General features: G+C 39.1%; 1 protein-coding gene across 1 annotated transcript in view; it reads left to right on the top strand.

Annotated features, from left to right (window-relative positions):
* Positions 1–16,539, top strand: part of COL25A1 (collagen type XXV alpha 1 chain) — a 294,552-nt gene that overhangs the window by 140,294 nt on the left and 137,719 nt on the right. Inside the window, exons 3-4 of the mRNA XM_054295154.1 lie at positions 9,890–9,934; positions 12,008–12,015. Coding sequence (XP_054151129.1) covers positions 9,890–9,934; positions 12,008–12,015 — 53 coding nt within the window. The remainder of the gene's footprint in view (positions 1–9,889; positions 9,935–12,007; positions 12,016–16,539) is intronic.

The raw sequence follows: 16,539 nt of genomic DNA, 5'->3' as shown, positions 1-16,539 counted from the left end.
TAGGGTTTTATGTTTAAATGGGTGATCAGCATGTGTGTGAGACCAAGATGATTGCAGTACCAGTGCCTGACTAGTTATGTGCTGCCTTTAATCCTGTGATATTGTGTTTCATTGTCTCCCAGTACACTACTGTCACAACTGAAATTAAAACCCTCTGAATTCAATGAACACTTTAATCTGTCATCATAATCACAAACTCTTGTCAATCATGGCTTAAAAGTTAAGCATGCGGATCAAATCTGCAGTAAGAGGAGACACCTGGACTCCACATTGTAAGTGGAGATAGTCCAGGATGCTAAAAATTGGTTTCATTTGTGTTGTACAGTTTTAACTGAATACAGTGTTGATGTTGTTCTTCATCTTTAAAAACCTGGAAAGATTACTCAGTCACTTTGCAAGAGAAACTTTTTAGAATAATATGAAACTGAAATGCAAATTATGTGATGGGAATTTTACTTGTTCATGGTAATACTTTGGATTTTAGGTGTGCTCTTGAGCTGAGAAGAAAAATCAGAATACATAGAAAAGTTGGGTACCTTATAAAAATATCCCGATTTTTGCAAATGCAGTAAAACCGAAAGAGGTCTTAGTTTCTTCAAAGCACTTTTATTAATTAAAATCTGTACTTGTAGAAAACTCCTGTTCTATGATGAGCATTCAGAGTAATCTGAATTGTGATCCTTAGATAATTATATTTTCATTACTGCCAGTGAAAATAACATCAGCAATTGTGATCAGGGTTGTGAGGACCTGACATGTTGCTAGCATTGCCTCTTCCCTGTCATTGTGAGAAGACAGTGGCTTACCTTTTTGCCGAAAAGCAACTCCAGTCTGTTGTTTTTTCTTTGCAAGCAGGATCAGGTGTTTAAGAATGAAACCTAAAGGAAACATATTCTGGCTTTACCTCTTCTTTGTCAATTAAGTCTCACATAGCTGTAATTTGGAGTGAACGACTGGGATTTAACCTTGCTGATACCAGGTCTTTGTGACCTTCTGCTGTTGTCATGAGTCGTTAAAAAATGGCAACCCAACTTCCACAAAGTTAGAAGCCTTGGAAAAATCATTCTTTTCGTATGCTAAACATCTCCCATGTTTGCACTGAGGTGAGCTATCCCAACTGTTCCAAACCAAAACTAGCAGCCTGTGTTTCATCTACCAAGAGTACCAAGAGTGTTTCTAATCCTGGTGTGGGTGCTTGAGCAGCACTTTTGTCCAGCTGTTTCACCTGGCTTGCTGCTGTATGGGCCTGGCAGATGAGAGCCACATGGCCAGCAAGGACAAAGAATGCAAAAAAAAGAGCAAAACAAGCAAACAAAATCAAATGGAAGAAATGTGAAGGGAAAAAGATATGAGGAATTTGCTGGGAAGTTGCAGCAGAAGGAATAAATTTGTGTAAGACTTGTGAGGAAATAGCAAAAGCCTTTTTGAGTCTGCCATGGTGGGGATTTCAGGTCTTGTGTGGTCCACATATCTAAGCCTATGACCATACTGCTGTCATGTGGGAGAGAAGAGTACACATTTAGTTGGTTGAGGAAGCTTTGAGGCCATGGGTTTCCTCAGGTGCAAGTGTACCTTCAGAGAAGGGAATGACCAAAGTCTCCCCTGCACTTGCAAGGCCATGAAAGGCTTAGATGAAAACTCACTCAGACACACAAGCAGCATCGAAGCCACAGCCAGGATGGATGGCTGCTCCCTGCTACTGCATGCAAAGGTAGCTGCCATTCACTGGGGTTGAGGGAGTTACTGACTGCCATGGAGAAGTCCTCATTTCACAGCTACACGACCTGGAATGCTGCAGTCATTCTCTGTCCTTACCTGCAGCTGGTGTTACTCTGTAAATAGTAGGGAAAGAATGACTTGTTCTTGGGGATTACAATTGGACTCTCTACTTGAGCCAAGTTGCTTCCAAAGCACTGCATTTGAGAAGGATGATATGCTTTGTGTCGTTGTTTTTGTTCTAATTATTTTTTATCATTTGTTCTAGTTATTTTCCTGATGGCAGAACTTTGACACTGAGATATAACATGACTTCCTTAAAGGTGGATGGAGGATTAGCTTTTAAGGACTTCTAATTCTGAGGCTTTTGCTTTTATGTGACCGTGATTGTACCGTGTAGTTACTTTACCATCTGGCTGGCTGCGTGTCCTCAAAAAGCATCTGAATTTCTTTCTGAAGTTAATTCAAATTCTGTTGAGGCTGAAGAGTAATTTAATTCTGACACCTTATTTCATCCACGTTATTATCTGAAAAAGTTAAATGAAGCTTAAATAGTTTTTTCTCAATATGACATATGCTTTTTGCATCATAGGGCCAGCTATTGATATGGTATGATAATAATACAATGGAATGGCCAGTTGAAATGATAATACTGTCATGCCTTGCTAGTATAGAATAGCTATCCCTACACGGTTCAGCTGTCACACTGCAATATTTGTCAGCCAGGTGATAGCAGCTATTTCTGTGTTTGCAAGATGACCATGTGTGCTTGGAGTGTTACATGTTCATTAAAATAGTTTAACAGCCTTACCAATAAAATTTAGTCTGTAAGAACCATCAAACTGTTCCAGCTCAGGCTACTGGGATCTATTTCAGACTACTTAGGCAAAATTGATCATAATTATATCTGGATACAAATGCTGCGATCTGACATACATAATTTCATTGGTTGCCTTATAAATGTTAATCTTCACCTCTGACAGTGTTTTAATTATCATTAGTTACTTGTGTTCTGCCACAGCTCTGTGGTGATGCAGTAACCTGTAAAAAAAGCAAAGTTCAAGATCCTGTTCTTTCTACATTGTTAATTCTTCCTAAAATTAGCTCATGAAAGCAGCAGTGTTTCTTACCCCACTCCTTCTGATATTGAAGAAAAAAGAAAGAGAGAAAATGTCAATATGATTGAATTTTGTGACTGTAACACTCTGTGAGACTTCTGTAATTCAGAAAGTTTTGATGTATGTATGATTAGGTCAGTGAAGGCCCTCCTAAATCTACAGATGTGGCCAAGGACATGTCCAAATGTTGTCGTACATAGGGTTACAGTTAAATGCAAAATATGCTGTAGCTCTGTTAGGGAAAAGAGTGGCTCCACTTTTGCTGTCCCTATAGAACATGAAAATCACCATACCATAAAAATGCAGAGAAAAAATGGTGAGGGGAGGATTTGTAGAAAGAACAACTTACCTGTGTTAATAAGGTCATGTGTGGTATCTGTAGAAAGCAGATAACCCACCTTACAATATGGCTTTAAGAGAAGGTACATGCACCGGATATTTTATGTAGTGTTTAATGAACTTGGGCTTCAGGTTGGGATGGGAACTGGTAGCCAGCAGAGGATCTAAAGGGAAATATCCATTCAGAACTCAAGCATCTAGCGCCAGGGAGCAGCACCAGAAGCATTCACAAAGTTCTCAGGCAGCTTCAGCCCAAAGAATCATCTAATGGGTTGGCAGGGAAATTGTGACTTCAGAGACTCCAGAGCCTGAATCTGAAAAGAACCAAACAGGTGTAATACATTCATGCCAGAAAACTGTAGCTGTGAGGAGTGCAGCTGGAGGGAGAGAGAAGTGGAAGTTGTGTGGTGTTTAGGGAGTGCTCAAAACCCAGGATTACTGTGAACCATTGACTGCAGCTGTTATAGAAGGAAAGCATCTTTGGATTTACAGGTGAGATGGAAAACCCCTGGTGACGAGTGGTGTCCCTCACAGCTCCCTCTTGGAACTGGTGCTCTTTAATATCTCTGTCGGTGGCACAGACAGCAAGGTGGGGAGCACCCTCAGCAGGTTTGTAGATGACACCAACTGAGCAGTGCTGCTGACACAACAGAAGGACAGGATGCCATCCAGGAGGGCATGGACAAGCTGTAGAAGTGGGACCATGAGAAACACATGAGGTTCAACAAGTCCAAGGGCAGAATGCTGTACCTGGATCAGGGCAATCCCAGATGTGAGTCGAGACCGGGAGAAGAACTCATTGAGAGCAGCCCTGTGGAGAAGGGCTTGGGCATTCTAGTGGATGACAAGCTGGACATGAGCTAACAGTGTGCGCTCACAGCCTAGAAAGCCAACTGCATCATGAGAAGCAAGGCCAGCAGAGTATGCTGTGGCCAGCATGGAGCTCCTCAGCATAAGGATATGGATCTCTTGGGATGAATCCAGAAGAGACCACCACGATGGTCAGAGGGCTGGAAACCCTCTCCTGAGAGGACAGGCTGAGAAAAGTGAGATTGTCCAGCCTGGAGAAGAGAAGACTGGGTGGAACAGATTACCCAGAGAAGCTGCAGATGCTATTTCTCTTACAGTGTTCAGGGCCAGGTTAAATGGGGCTCTGAGCACCTGATTTAGTGGGTGGCATTCCTGCCCATGGTGTTGGAACCAGATGATCTTTAAGGTTCCTTTCAAACCCAGCCTTTCTGTGTTCTGTGAAAATACATATATGTGTGGGGGGGGGGGCGGGCAGGTCTGGCTATTTTGCAGGTGACGATAATGGATTCTTCCTCAGTGACATCTGGTACTGGTGAAATTATGTTATGCTAGATGTCTCTAATCAGGTAGTATTTAGCATGTACAGAAATGGTACTAATCTGACTTAGGGCAGTCAGATTGCTTCGCTGTGGGGATCAGACAGACTCAGTTTTGACATTTCCTCTGCCAAGTTGCATAATAGTTTCTGACATGTATCCAAGGCGTGCAATGCAGTGATACTTCATGGTGAGCCAAATAGATGATGTACTGTGTGTGAAACAATGGATGTTATTTATCCAGCCAGGACTCCAAATGGGGTAGGTAATTTGAAGTTCAGGCAGGCTGTCGCAGAGAGACTGAGGTACAAAGAAGACTGACATGTCAGGTGGAGTGGTTATGCAGAGTGTGAGGAAAGAGGAGTCCAAGTTTTACATGAGTTTAAAAAGCTGAGAAAAGAAGGGAGAGCAGAAAAGGCTGATGAAGTAGCCTGGAATAGATCCATGCAGAGTTTATATGAATATGCTCAGCCTTGGAGGTAGAAATCCTCCCATTGATGGCAATGGTGAGAGAAGGGACCGCAGGTGTGTCTGTTGAATCTCAGGTTGCCCAGACAGACATCCAGTGGGTGTGTGCTCAGCCCACTGAGATGTTTCAGTGCTGTTTGCTGGAGGTGGTGACCATCCTGGCAGGATGGGGCACTCAGCCTTACCTGGAGCCACGCACCGCTCGAGGCATGTGTATTTCACAGGAGGAGGTGTCAGGCTCAGCAGCTGCTGCTCTGCTCCACTTCCTGCCTGCAGAGCTGGTCCTCCCACAGCTCTGAGGCAGGGATGCCAGTTTGCTGGGGAGGCTCTGCTCTCCCTGTGAGCAGTGAGGGGTTGGCTCCCTTCAATGCCCTGCTCCTTCCTGAGTCACTTTGACAGGCAGAAACGTGAAGTGGGATAAAATGATGACAGCTGGGTTGTACTTTGGAAGTGGAAAGGAAATAGTTGGATCCATTTACAGCTTGGAGTGATGGAGCTTGAAGTACAACCAATAGCAGTTACTTTACCAGTGTCAGAGTTGAATCAGAAAGGATGGTTTGGTTGGTATAGTTCAGCTGATTGCTGGATATTTTAATCCAGATGGTTTCTGCAAGGCTGACAGTTTCATGACTGACGATACTGAAGTAATTCTGCTACCTTCAGCAAAGTCATTCAGGATTTATTCTGAGAATGTAGTTGTGTTAATTCATTTTTCTGACTTGACAGGCAAAAATCCTGTGTTGCAGTGACCTTTATGTGAATGGGATGTCCTTTGAAATAGCCAGGAAAATAGTCGTCTTCTCATGTGCACGGGGAATACTTGTTACCTTTAACAATAGCTATGTGTATGTGTGAAACCACACATGAGTGATGTGCTGGGCATCAGTAAAAGAGGGAATAGGGTTCTGAACTCTTGTGCTGTTCCTAGGCTGGTTTGGTGTAGCTCTTACTTGTAGTGACAATGCAAGTAAGAGCTTAAGCAAGCTTCTGGAGATTATAATAACCAAAGATGTTTCTTTTGATTTGTTAATGCCACTGTAATTCTTTCCAAAATTAGGAGAAACTTGACATTCTAGATCAGCTGGTGACCAAATGGCCAAGCACTTGATGTTCCTGGCAGGTGCTGATAGAGGAACTCTATGTTTCACCCACCAAATGTGGTGGGTTTTCAGTTGTTTTATTTTTTTTTTCTGTCTGCTGTTTCTGAAATGTAGAAATTTTTTGCTATAGATACATCAATAAATTTAAAGAGTACTATTGGTTTTGTCCATTTTGTGCAGTCTGGGAGGGTTTTTTTATTTGTGGTGGTTTTTTGGTTTTTTGACAGAGTCTTATGGTAGGTAAAAGCTACTTTTTGAGTGGCTGACTCATAAAGTGTTTGGCTTGAGAAGATAAATTTAGACAAATAATTGACTTTTAAAAGAAGCTTTTAGTTTATTTCAATTCCAAAATTTTCATCATAAATATGGAATAGCAGTGGCATTATTTTTTTTAATTTAATGGAAAAAAATGATTTCTAAATTTTCTGTTGATAAGAATTAGTTTCATAAATGATTTTGGAAGAATAAAATAATTTCAGATATTTTTTCAGATAGAATACTATAATTTCAGATATAATTCAACTAAATTAGGTTGAAAATGAAAACCAGGTGGCCTTTTATTCCAACTCCCTACAGGTAAGTAAATGTAGTGATCCTGGAAAAAGAGTGTTTACACAAAGTTGGTTACTATAAATAAACTTTTGCTTATTGCTCAGTATCATTAGTGTTTATTAACCCAACTCACTCTGCTGAGATTCAAATTACAAATTTTCTTCCTAATATTTATATTTTAATATGAAAATATATTTTAAAACAAAATACCCTTAAAATAATCTGGAATAAATTCAGTTCAGCTTAGACATTTCTGATACTCTTGAAGAGACTTTTTTTTTACCCCAGGCAGGAAAGTTCAGAGTAGTTGTGTCATGTTGAGTGTTTTGTGCAAGCTGTGAAAATCTGTGGACGTGATGTAAACTGACATTGTCCATAATACAGCTTTATTCACTTCTCCTTCTGCTGTGATGAGTCTCCATCAAATCCTCCAATTAGTACAAAGTTATAAAATTATAGACAGATGGAAAATTTGTATTTATAGAAAAATGCCCACGGTTTTGATAGCTTGAAACTCTTGCATCTATAGATGATGTGTTAGCAGTTGAGATTTAGAGAAAACAGCTTGTTCAGGAAAACATGAAAGCTTGTGTACTTTCTGAAGCAGTAGGTCATCTAGCGATGACCATAAATTTCAGAGTTAGTTTTCTGTGAATTGAAACCATCTGTGGTAAACAGTTTAAAATTAATTTGTTTGTATTGGTAAAAAGTAAGTAAATAGATAAATATACAGCAATTATTTCCTCAAATGATCATCAAAATAAAAAAAAAGTTTCAAGATCCATCTCTTGTCTCCCAGTAAATTAAAGTTTTGCAAATTCCTCCACCTTGACAGATTTGAATAGTGCACAGATCAAAAAAGTTTTAATGGGAGAAGAGATACCTGTCACTCAGTGGCCCAGAAATACTGCTGGTCTGATGGTGAGGGGCAGTAGTATGGTTTCATTAATATTGGTCTGAGTCCAGAGTAAGTCTCCTAACCTCAGCAGTGTGGTTACTTTGGAAACATAATAATAACAACAGTAATTTTTCTGATGATTCACACATTTAAATCTAATAATCTTAGAATAACATCTTAGAAGGGATCAGCGTTTGATGACAAAGGAAAGAGCTGAACTGGAGCTGTTTTTTTGCTGTCCCTGTATACAGCTAAACTAGCAACAGAGTGCTCTATGAAAGTCTGTTTTCCTGGACAGATTTCATTCCTTCCTAAAATTCATAGCTTGGAGTGACCTTCTGGATTTTCTCTTAGTGACTTTAATGTGTTTTGCTGGTGTGTAGCCAAAATTTTAGTCTCCAAGTTCTGTTCCTTTCTCAAAAGCAAACCTGGTGGTAGACTTGTTTGTGTGTGTGTACACCTGTAGCACAGTTGAATTTTAATAAAAAGAAATATCACCACCCTGTTTAGGAGATTATTATTGCTATATGCACAATGACATGTCTTTACCTAGAGAAGAACATTCTAAGTTTCTCCTGCACATCCACGTTTGTGTTGAGTCCAAGTTGCTCTACATCTGTGTTGTGAGCTTGGATATAGCCCTGGAAATCTCTACAGAGGACCTCTGCAGGGCTGTGTGCATGCAGGGGGACTCTGAGAAGTTTTGGTGTTGTGGGGGCAGAAAAAAGGAAGTGCAATATAGAAACTTACAGTGTCTGTAACATTCTATTCCCTGTGTAAGAAGTTTCTTTAGATCTCCCTTGCAGGAAGAAGTTGCAAGATTCTCCCATACTTAAATGACACTTTTACTGTTTTCCATGAAGCCAAAATATTCATGCTACTGATTCTGAATATCCCATGCTATTCTTGCCTTGTATTTTATTCACCTGGAGATCTAAGGCTGTTTCATATGTGTCATGAAATTGTTTCACTAATGCTGCTTTTCAGCATCTTAGTCTTCTAAGCCAGATTGCTGCAAATACATAATTCAGAGCTATTTAAAAGCTATGGCATGATGCTTCAGATGTTTTGTAAAGTTTAAAGTAGCAGGCCATTTGCACAAAGCCACCTGTGCATCTCGTATCCATTACAAACGGTGAGATCCAGCCACAGCAGAGGTACTTGTGCTCCTGCACGCCTCGCTGCTTCTGGAAATTCCACCCGTGCTCTCGCCTCTCTTGTGCAGCTCTGAGAGTCCCACCTGTGGCTCTCTGTTCAGAGCAGCCAAGTTTCAGGACTTGTGTCACCACCACAGCTGCTGCTTTTCCTCCAGGCTGTACATGGAGGAGTGCAAGTGTGCTTCCCTGGCACTTTCAGGAACAGTATGTCAGGGTTACCAACTAGAGGGGGGAAAGTGTCTGCAGTCTGATATCTGAGATCTGCAGTTTTTGGAAAAACATATTGAAGGCAGAAATGAGGGACAAAAAGGATTTTTCCTTTTTTAAATTTTTTATTTTTTATTTTTTATTATTTCAGAGGTGACAGCAGAAGCAGGTGATATTACGTATTTGTGGAGAAAGGACAATGAGAAGTAAAGACTTCTCAGCAAAAAGCATGCAGTAACTAAGCCATTGTGTTGTCTGATAAATAAGCTAATATAAACTGGAGGCAAAGCACCGTACACTGGGTCTGGTGGCAACACATACATTGTTGTAAAATGTTTGGGGGATGGCAAGCCAGGTGATGATTTCTTCATCTATTGCATGTTTTCAGATAGAGGCTGAAAGCAAATTCTAGAGGATTTACTCTTACAAATAAATACTAATCTTTTGGCTTAATACAGGAATAATTTAACAAAACTTAATGTCCCACAATATATTTGGTTTAGGATGACTGAAGGAAGGGTGCAGCAATTCTGAGGAATACAAAGACGTTTTTGAGAGAAGAAAAGGAACAATTTCTTCTATAGGGTTCGTGGTGGAAAGCACAAGAATAGATGGGCTTCAGTGCAGCGAGTTGTCCATAAAGAAAAATGTTCCATTCATCAAAACAGTGAAATATTGGGGGATAAAAAAAGCCTGTGGAAGTTGCAATAAAAATTTAGATGTGGTTAACTTTTTCCTTGAAAAAGAGGGAGGAACTGGATGACCTTTAAAGTTTCTCCCAGCCTTTTTTCAGGGAGCCTGTAGTGGGTACCATAGCTGCCAATTTATTTCAAACTTCCTAAATTTTGTTTGGATTATCTTTAACCCTGCTCAGCCAAAGTCTCTGAACGTCATGTAGTAGATCAGTCTAATGCCTTTACATCCAAACAAATTATATTCTACATGTAATTTCAAGGGGAAAAGTTACTATCCACCATCTTCTTTTTAGGTCCTCCAGGGAAAAGAGGTAAGCGGGGAAGAAGAGGAGAGACTGGTAAGTTTTTAATTTCATAAGATCTGTTGTCATTTGCTGTTTTTGTGAGGGTGTGTACCCAGCATGCCTTGATTTTTAGTTGTACTGCATGTGTGCTCTGAAAAAGAAATCTGAAACTTCTCTGGTAAAATATTGTGACCCTTGGCATGTATCTGGTGGCCTTCAAGATATTTCTCTGGTCTTGGGCCCCCTTAATTTGCAGGCACACTTCATAATGCTCGACACGGTGCCTTTGGTAACAGGTCTGTAAGAGTCAAACCCTTCAGGGGTGTTCTCACACATGCACAAGTTAGAATAACTCCACATAAGTCGGTAGTTGGAATACTGTGTCAGTGTTACATCAGGCCCCTTTGGCTGGAGGAGAACAATTTTATAAGGAAATAACAAAGGAAATAAAATTTCTTGTGTCGAGAATGTTGATAATCAGGGACATAATGTGATAAGTAGACTACTCTGTATGAGAGAAGTTGTTTTATAGAAATGAGCAGTTAAGTTCTAACAGAAATAAGAAAAACATTTGTTGGTTCGTTACCCTGTACCAGGGAGGTTGCTGTTGATAGAAACCTGCTGCTGGTGTGTTGCCTGAAATTTCATTTGAGGCAAAGTTATGAGATGCTGAGCACCTCTTGCTGTTGACATTCAAAGGAATTGAATCAATTACCTTGTGGGATTGAGTTTTTCATCAAGGTGAACTTTCTGGAGGCAATGCAGTAGAAAATGAGCATTTCTATTCTCCTTGGTTGTCTTGTCTAATCTGCTAGCTAGGAAAGTCTTCCAATCAACTTGATCTCTGTAAATCTTCTGTAGCCTTTCTTATCTATGTAAATGGTAATTTATCTGGCTCTTAAAAACTATTTGCATATCTTCCTGAATCACAGAATTAAAACCAAACCCTGCCAAAAGTTGATACAAATCACTTTTGTATTTCCATTCAGTGCTGTCTTGGTACCTACTTCAGAGAAAAAGGCTATGATACAGAGGGAAATTCTGTGGTTCAAGATTGAATTACAAATGATCCTGGAAATTACTTTGTGGGATTCTCATTGATTCATTTTAAATCTCAAATAAACACATGGTAAACTATTAATAAAGGAAACGGATCTCTCATTTAAGAACAGACCTGCACCTTAAAATGCTGTTTAAGAATGTTTGCCAGAATAAAGAAATTGCCTTAATTGCTGAACAATAAAAGTTACATTGTTAAAACCAAAAGCCTGTCAGTATTAAAAGCAATCTCAAAGTACAGCTGCTGCTGTTTTATACTCCTTTTGCACTTCACTTTATTCAGAAATTAGAGAGAGGCATAAAAGCTTAATGAAATGCCATTGATTTGGGAGCTGCAGCTGCTCACCTTAATAAGACTGAAAGTAGATTTGATTTGTGCCCCTTGATAATGTTTCCAAGAACTGCTACACAAAAGTCTTTGAGGTCTAAATAATTGAAAAAATGTGCAAATATCACTTCACGAAGTGTGACATTTTAATGGGGAGCATTTTATATGTGTGCCTTGAGAGAGGAAGGTGATGAAAATAAAGTTCAGCACTGTCAGGTGGCCGCTGAAACCTCCCCTCACAGGCAGAGCTGGAAGTCTGGAAGATGCTGGTACATGAATTCGTGACATGATGCCCAGGTTAAATGCCAAGGGTACTTTGTGCAATTCTGCAGCCAAGCTCTGATCCAGTGCGATTTACTGAAACTGGTGGTGTGGTTACATGTGCTTTATGTGGAGCCTGACAAAATTAATTGTATCCATGGCTGGTATTTTTGGACTGGCATGAAATTGCATGGAAATAAATGGAGAAGCAACTTTCATAAGCTTGCATGACTGTAACTGAAGATTTGTTAAGGTAAGCGCATGCATTTAGGCAGTAGTATTTACGGGTTTCAGAGCACTACCAAAGCACAAGATTACTTAAGTGGGAAAATGTTAGATCCTGTATTACCAGTGCTGCTCACTGACAATCCCAAGGCCTTGTGCTTGACTGTGTGTATCTTTCTGCAGTAACTTCTTAACCTTACGTGTTCTTTTTTCTCTTTTTTTTACCCTTTTTCCCCCTCTCCCCCACCCCACAGGACCTCCTGTAAGTACAGTGATACATTGTTGGTTCTTCCAGAATCAGGCAGAAATCTGTTAGATCCTGTTAAGTTATCAGCGTGATAAAATGATCATGTATACTCAAGAGGGAATTTTGATATTTATACACACACAGTTTCTTGGAGATGAATAATTTAATCAGAAAGTTCATTAAGAAAAGAGTCTCTAAAGCAATAAAGCTTTATGTTCAGCGCTCCAGATTGCCATTTGGATTCACAACTCCATGTAAGTATGTTATACTCATTTTGCCTGTGCCTTCATAACAGATATTTTACTGAAGTATGACATTGTGTGAGTATCCTATCTTAAGGCCAGACCTGGGTTTTGCTGGGTAGTAACCTCCTCTGCATTTATCACAAAGTTGTGGGGTACAAGCTCCCTGTTCTTTAGAGGCATGGAGGCTGTCCAGCTCATTTCACTGTAATTGCTACTGAAGCAAATAAGTGCTTGTGTAAAATTATTATTAAATAGTGCTATTTCATTTAGTAAGTCGATTGAATCTTGTGCTAATTCTTCCTGTGAGAAAGAGTTTTCTCTTTTCTGAGGATTTGAGGTTGTTTTGTTTTTGCTTGGGTATTTTGTGTGTCTTCTGTTTGCTTTTTATATATTCCCAGAGTAAGTGAAAAGTCTTACTTGAAGGACAGGACTAAACACACATGCCTCAAACCTTTGTATCTGACATGCCATCCATGTGCATCATAGGGTGTAGGAATGTGACTGTTAAAATAGTATTTCTTTTACAGTTAGAAGGCTTCTATGTTTTTTTCCTTAATAGATGCAATATTTCTGCAGTATTTTCAAGTGCCTATCATCTGTCTATTCCAGGATACATGCATGTTTAAGAATATTTAATTAATGTGCTGAATTCCTGTTGTGACCTAAAGATTTTACTGTAAACTGCATATATTGAGTCATGATATTACTTCCCTTTTAAGACTTTGACCATGTGCTCAGCAATTCATAGTGACAAATTCATTTAACAAGCCATCAATGAAAAGCCAGGCTTAATGCATAAAGGTGCTGTTTATTTGAAAGAAACACTGTTTTCCCCAATTTCTTTTGCAGTCCTCCTGTGAAACACAAAGAGCAAACATAAATAATGATACAAGCTATTTTCCTGTACCAAGGCAATGTGTCAAGAGTTCACTGTTTGCCTCATTAAGAATGTCTCTGACTTTAGCTCCCCACTGTTTCAGTATAGGTGCATTAAAAGAACCTAAACAAGCAAACAATCCCCCCAAAATAAGTTGTAATCTTGGCAATATTAGCAAAAACCTGAAATAGGTTCCAAAACTCAATAATTTTAAGAAGTAGTGACTCAAATTCCAAGTTTCATGCTTGAAACCTACCAAACTTCATCTTGCTGACAGGCAGCAATGGTTTAGGTTGTTACAAGGCATAAAAAAGTGTAGTTTCCCTTCCTACTTGATTTCTATTTGCATAGACACTGGCTGGGGCAACTGTTGTGAACTTAAATATTGTTTTCACCTGGGAGACTGTGGTAATAGTTTTCATTTAAAATATCAAATATTTGCATATCCCACATTAAACTGGAGAATTAGGTGTATGTTGTTCTTTCAAAGGCTGCCACAGTTGCTCTGTTTATTTTCCTTGTACATGACTACTGAGTGGCACATGTAATAGCAGTCAGAGGCTGGGGATTTTGAATATTTTTATAATCTTTTACAGCAATCTCAGATTTTTTCTTTGCCATCTATGTTCTAGTGGAATCTAATATGTTATTGCCTAAGGACTAAAACTTTTTTTTTTTTTTTAAATTAACTACATATTGCCCATCAGTTTACATGGGTAATTCTCTTCATTAAAAACCAGAATTTCACTGGGCATCAGAAGTAGCCAGTAGCTTTTTAATCAGAGGGTTTATATAAGTTGAAACACATAATTTCCATTGCCAAAGCCTCGTTTCTTCACTGTGTAGTACCCATCTCGTATTTCTTGGTTTGAAATACCATCACATGCAAAAAAGTCAAGCAATACACAAATTATAATTTCCTGGTAATGTACTCTGCATGTTTGTTATGTCATATGTCATGACTGTGTTGTTAATGTGTCATACCATTTCATCTCATTCAACCAGGGTCCACCAGGGCGAAATGGCTATCCGGTAACTCCTCATATATTTATGATAGCAACTTATGGTTACTCTGAAATCCTGTTGGTATATTTTGGTTTCTCTTTATTACTGTCAAAAGGACCCTTATTTTTTTTTTTGTTTGTTTCTCAGATGTATGAAAAATGCAGGATTTCCCCTTAAAAACAAAGCAAAATAAAGAGCCTGTGACAAGTTTCCAAAAAGAACCAGACTATTTACAATGCATAAATGAGATGCACTCATTGTTTGATGTTGTACATATTTTGTGTTGAGTTTCTTCATTCTTCCATACAACAGTCATAATTAATTAATTAAAAAACATGCTAAGATACTGCATCTCAATTTTCTGTGTTAGAAAGTTGTAGTGTTGCCATTTGGAACCTCTGAGTCCTTATGGAACCTCTGAGTCTTTTCTTTTAATTCTCTCCTGTTTCACTTGACTGCATTGTTCAATGCATTTTGAGCAAGGTAAAGTGTTATGACAGAGGTCCTAGAAATTGGCTGCAGTGACTATCACAGAGTAATTTTTGATAATGGATATATTTCATTTTTTTGTCAGTTTCATTCATACCTTTAGGATTTATTGCCTGAAATATACATATATATATATGAAATAATGCATCTTTCTAAAATCTATTAATAATACATTTGTTTTGAGTAGTCAGGCAAACTGTCTGCAGTGTCCCATTCATTGAAAGAAGTATATGCCTGCTGTCTCATGGGTATTAGAAACCAAGTGACTAAATGTGATAATATATGTGCACAGCATAGTGACTGTTGAAGTATCATAATGATCTTATTTATAGCACTTGATAGTGTAGCTTAAAGGGCCCTCCCAGATTGATTTGCCTATGTTTTTCAGACAAAATATATGTAATTTTTCAGTGTGTTTTAAAAATGTTTCCACTGGTAAAATATAAATTGTATGCCTTGAGTACCTGCAATGAGAGGAGAATTTTGTAGAATCACAGACTCTCAAAATGGTTTGGGTGAGAAAGGAAATTATTGGATCATTTAGTTCCAATCACTTAGCCATGGGCAGGGACACCTTCCATTAGACCAGATTGCTCAAATCCATCCAGTCTGGCCTTGAACACTTAGAGAAAACTAAGATTGAGAAAACTTCTAGGGATGAGTCATCCATAGATTCTCTGGACAATCTGTTCCAGTATTTCATCACTCTCATAATTTAAAAATTCTTTCTAATATCCAGTATGAACTTTCTTTTAGTTTAAAGTCATTACCCCTAGTCCTGTCACTACAGACCTTGGTAAAAAAAAGTATATTTCTCCATACCTTCTTTCAGGGCCCCTTTTGGTATTGAAAGGCTGCAGTAACATCTTTCTGGAACCTTTTCTGGATAACCCCAGCTTTCTCAGCCTGTCTACGTAGAAGAGCTGCTCCATCCCTTTCATCATCTCTGTGGTCCCCTGGACTTGCTCCAACAGTCCATGTATTTTCTGACACTGTAGGCCCCAGAGGTGGGCACAGTAGTCCTGATGGGGTCTCACAAGAGTGGAGCAGAGGGAGAAAATCACCTCCCTTGACCTGCTGACAACACTTCATTTGATGCAGTCTATTTCAATGCTTTTACCTGGACAGACTCTGCAATTCCAGGGTGATGTCACCAATGGATCATCATCCAGTGTCCATATTTACAATTACAAGTAGTTGGAAGTCATCTGGTGAGGAGCTGATCATCAGTACCAAGAAACCTGCTTGGATGTACTAAAACCATTATCAAGTTTCCAAGTTCACATTCCAGTTTCTCTTAGAGTGATTGATGTGTGTAGATGAGTGGAAGTTGTTTTCTTGAAGAGATTTGTTGTGGGATCTGAAAACAATGAAGGTACTTCAGAGCCATGGAATTGAAATTGCTGTGTCTAATGGTGTTGTTATGGGCAAACTTAGTCTGAATGCATTTCTCCTCATGTGTGATGTGAACTGTCAGTAGTGCTTAGCACTTCACTGAGTGCTGCTTCTTCCTGGTTGAAAATGACTGGGTATAAAATTTGGCTTTGCTTTCTGAAAGTTGTCGCGTGGCTGAATGTTTCAGTCTTTTCAGTCACAGTCATACCCTCCTGCTTTGAATGGGAAATATGTAACTGCAAGTGCTATGTGCTTTAAAAGTGCTTTTACAGCCCTGTAGTGGTCTATTAGAAGGCTATTAGTGTTCTAAGTTATTTCTCCAGAGTCTTATTTAGCTCCTGTAGAAGCCTTTTTGCTTAAATCTGTATTGGATTTTATGGGATAGTCTGTGAGGATAGTGAGGTGTATCTGCCACATGTAGCCTAAACCTGGTGTAGCTCTCACAAAAGCAAGTGGCTGCTTTCTCCAAGGCTTACATTTTCTTTGAATATGTTCATTCTAGTTCTTAAAGATACTTTAAGAATAATT

The sequence above is a fragment of the Melozone crissalis genome, unplaced genomic scaffold (genome assembly GCF_028551555.1).
Source record: "Melozone crissalis strain CALT ecotype California unplaced genomic scaffold, PUWL_Pcris_2 ptg000006l_1, whole genome shotgun sequence".
NCBI lineage: Eukaryota > Metazoa > Chordata > Aves > Passeriformes > Passerellidae > Melozone > Melozone crissalis.
The sequence above is the reverse complement of the archived record's forward strand: the minus strand, read 5'-3'. Positions and strand labels throughout refer to the sequence as shown.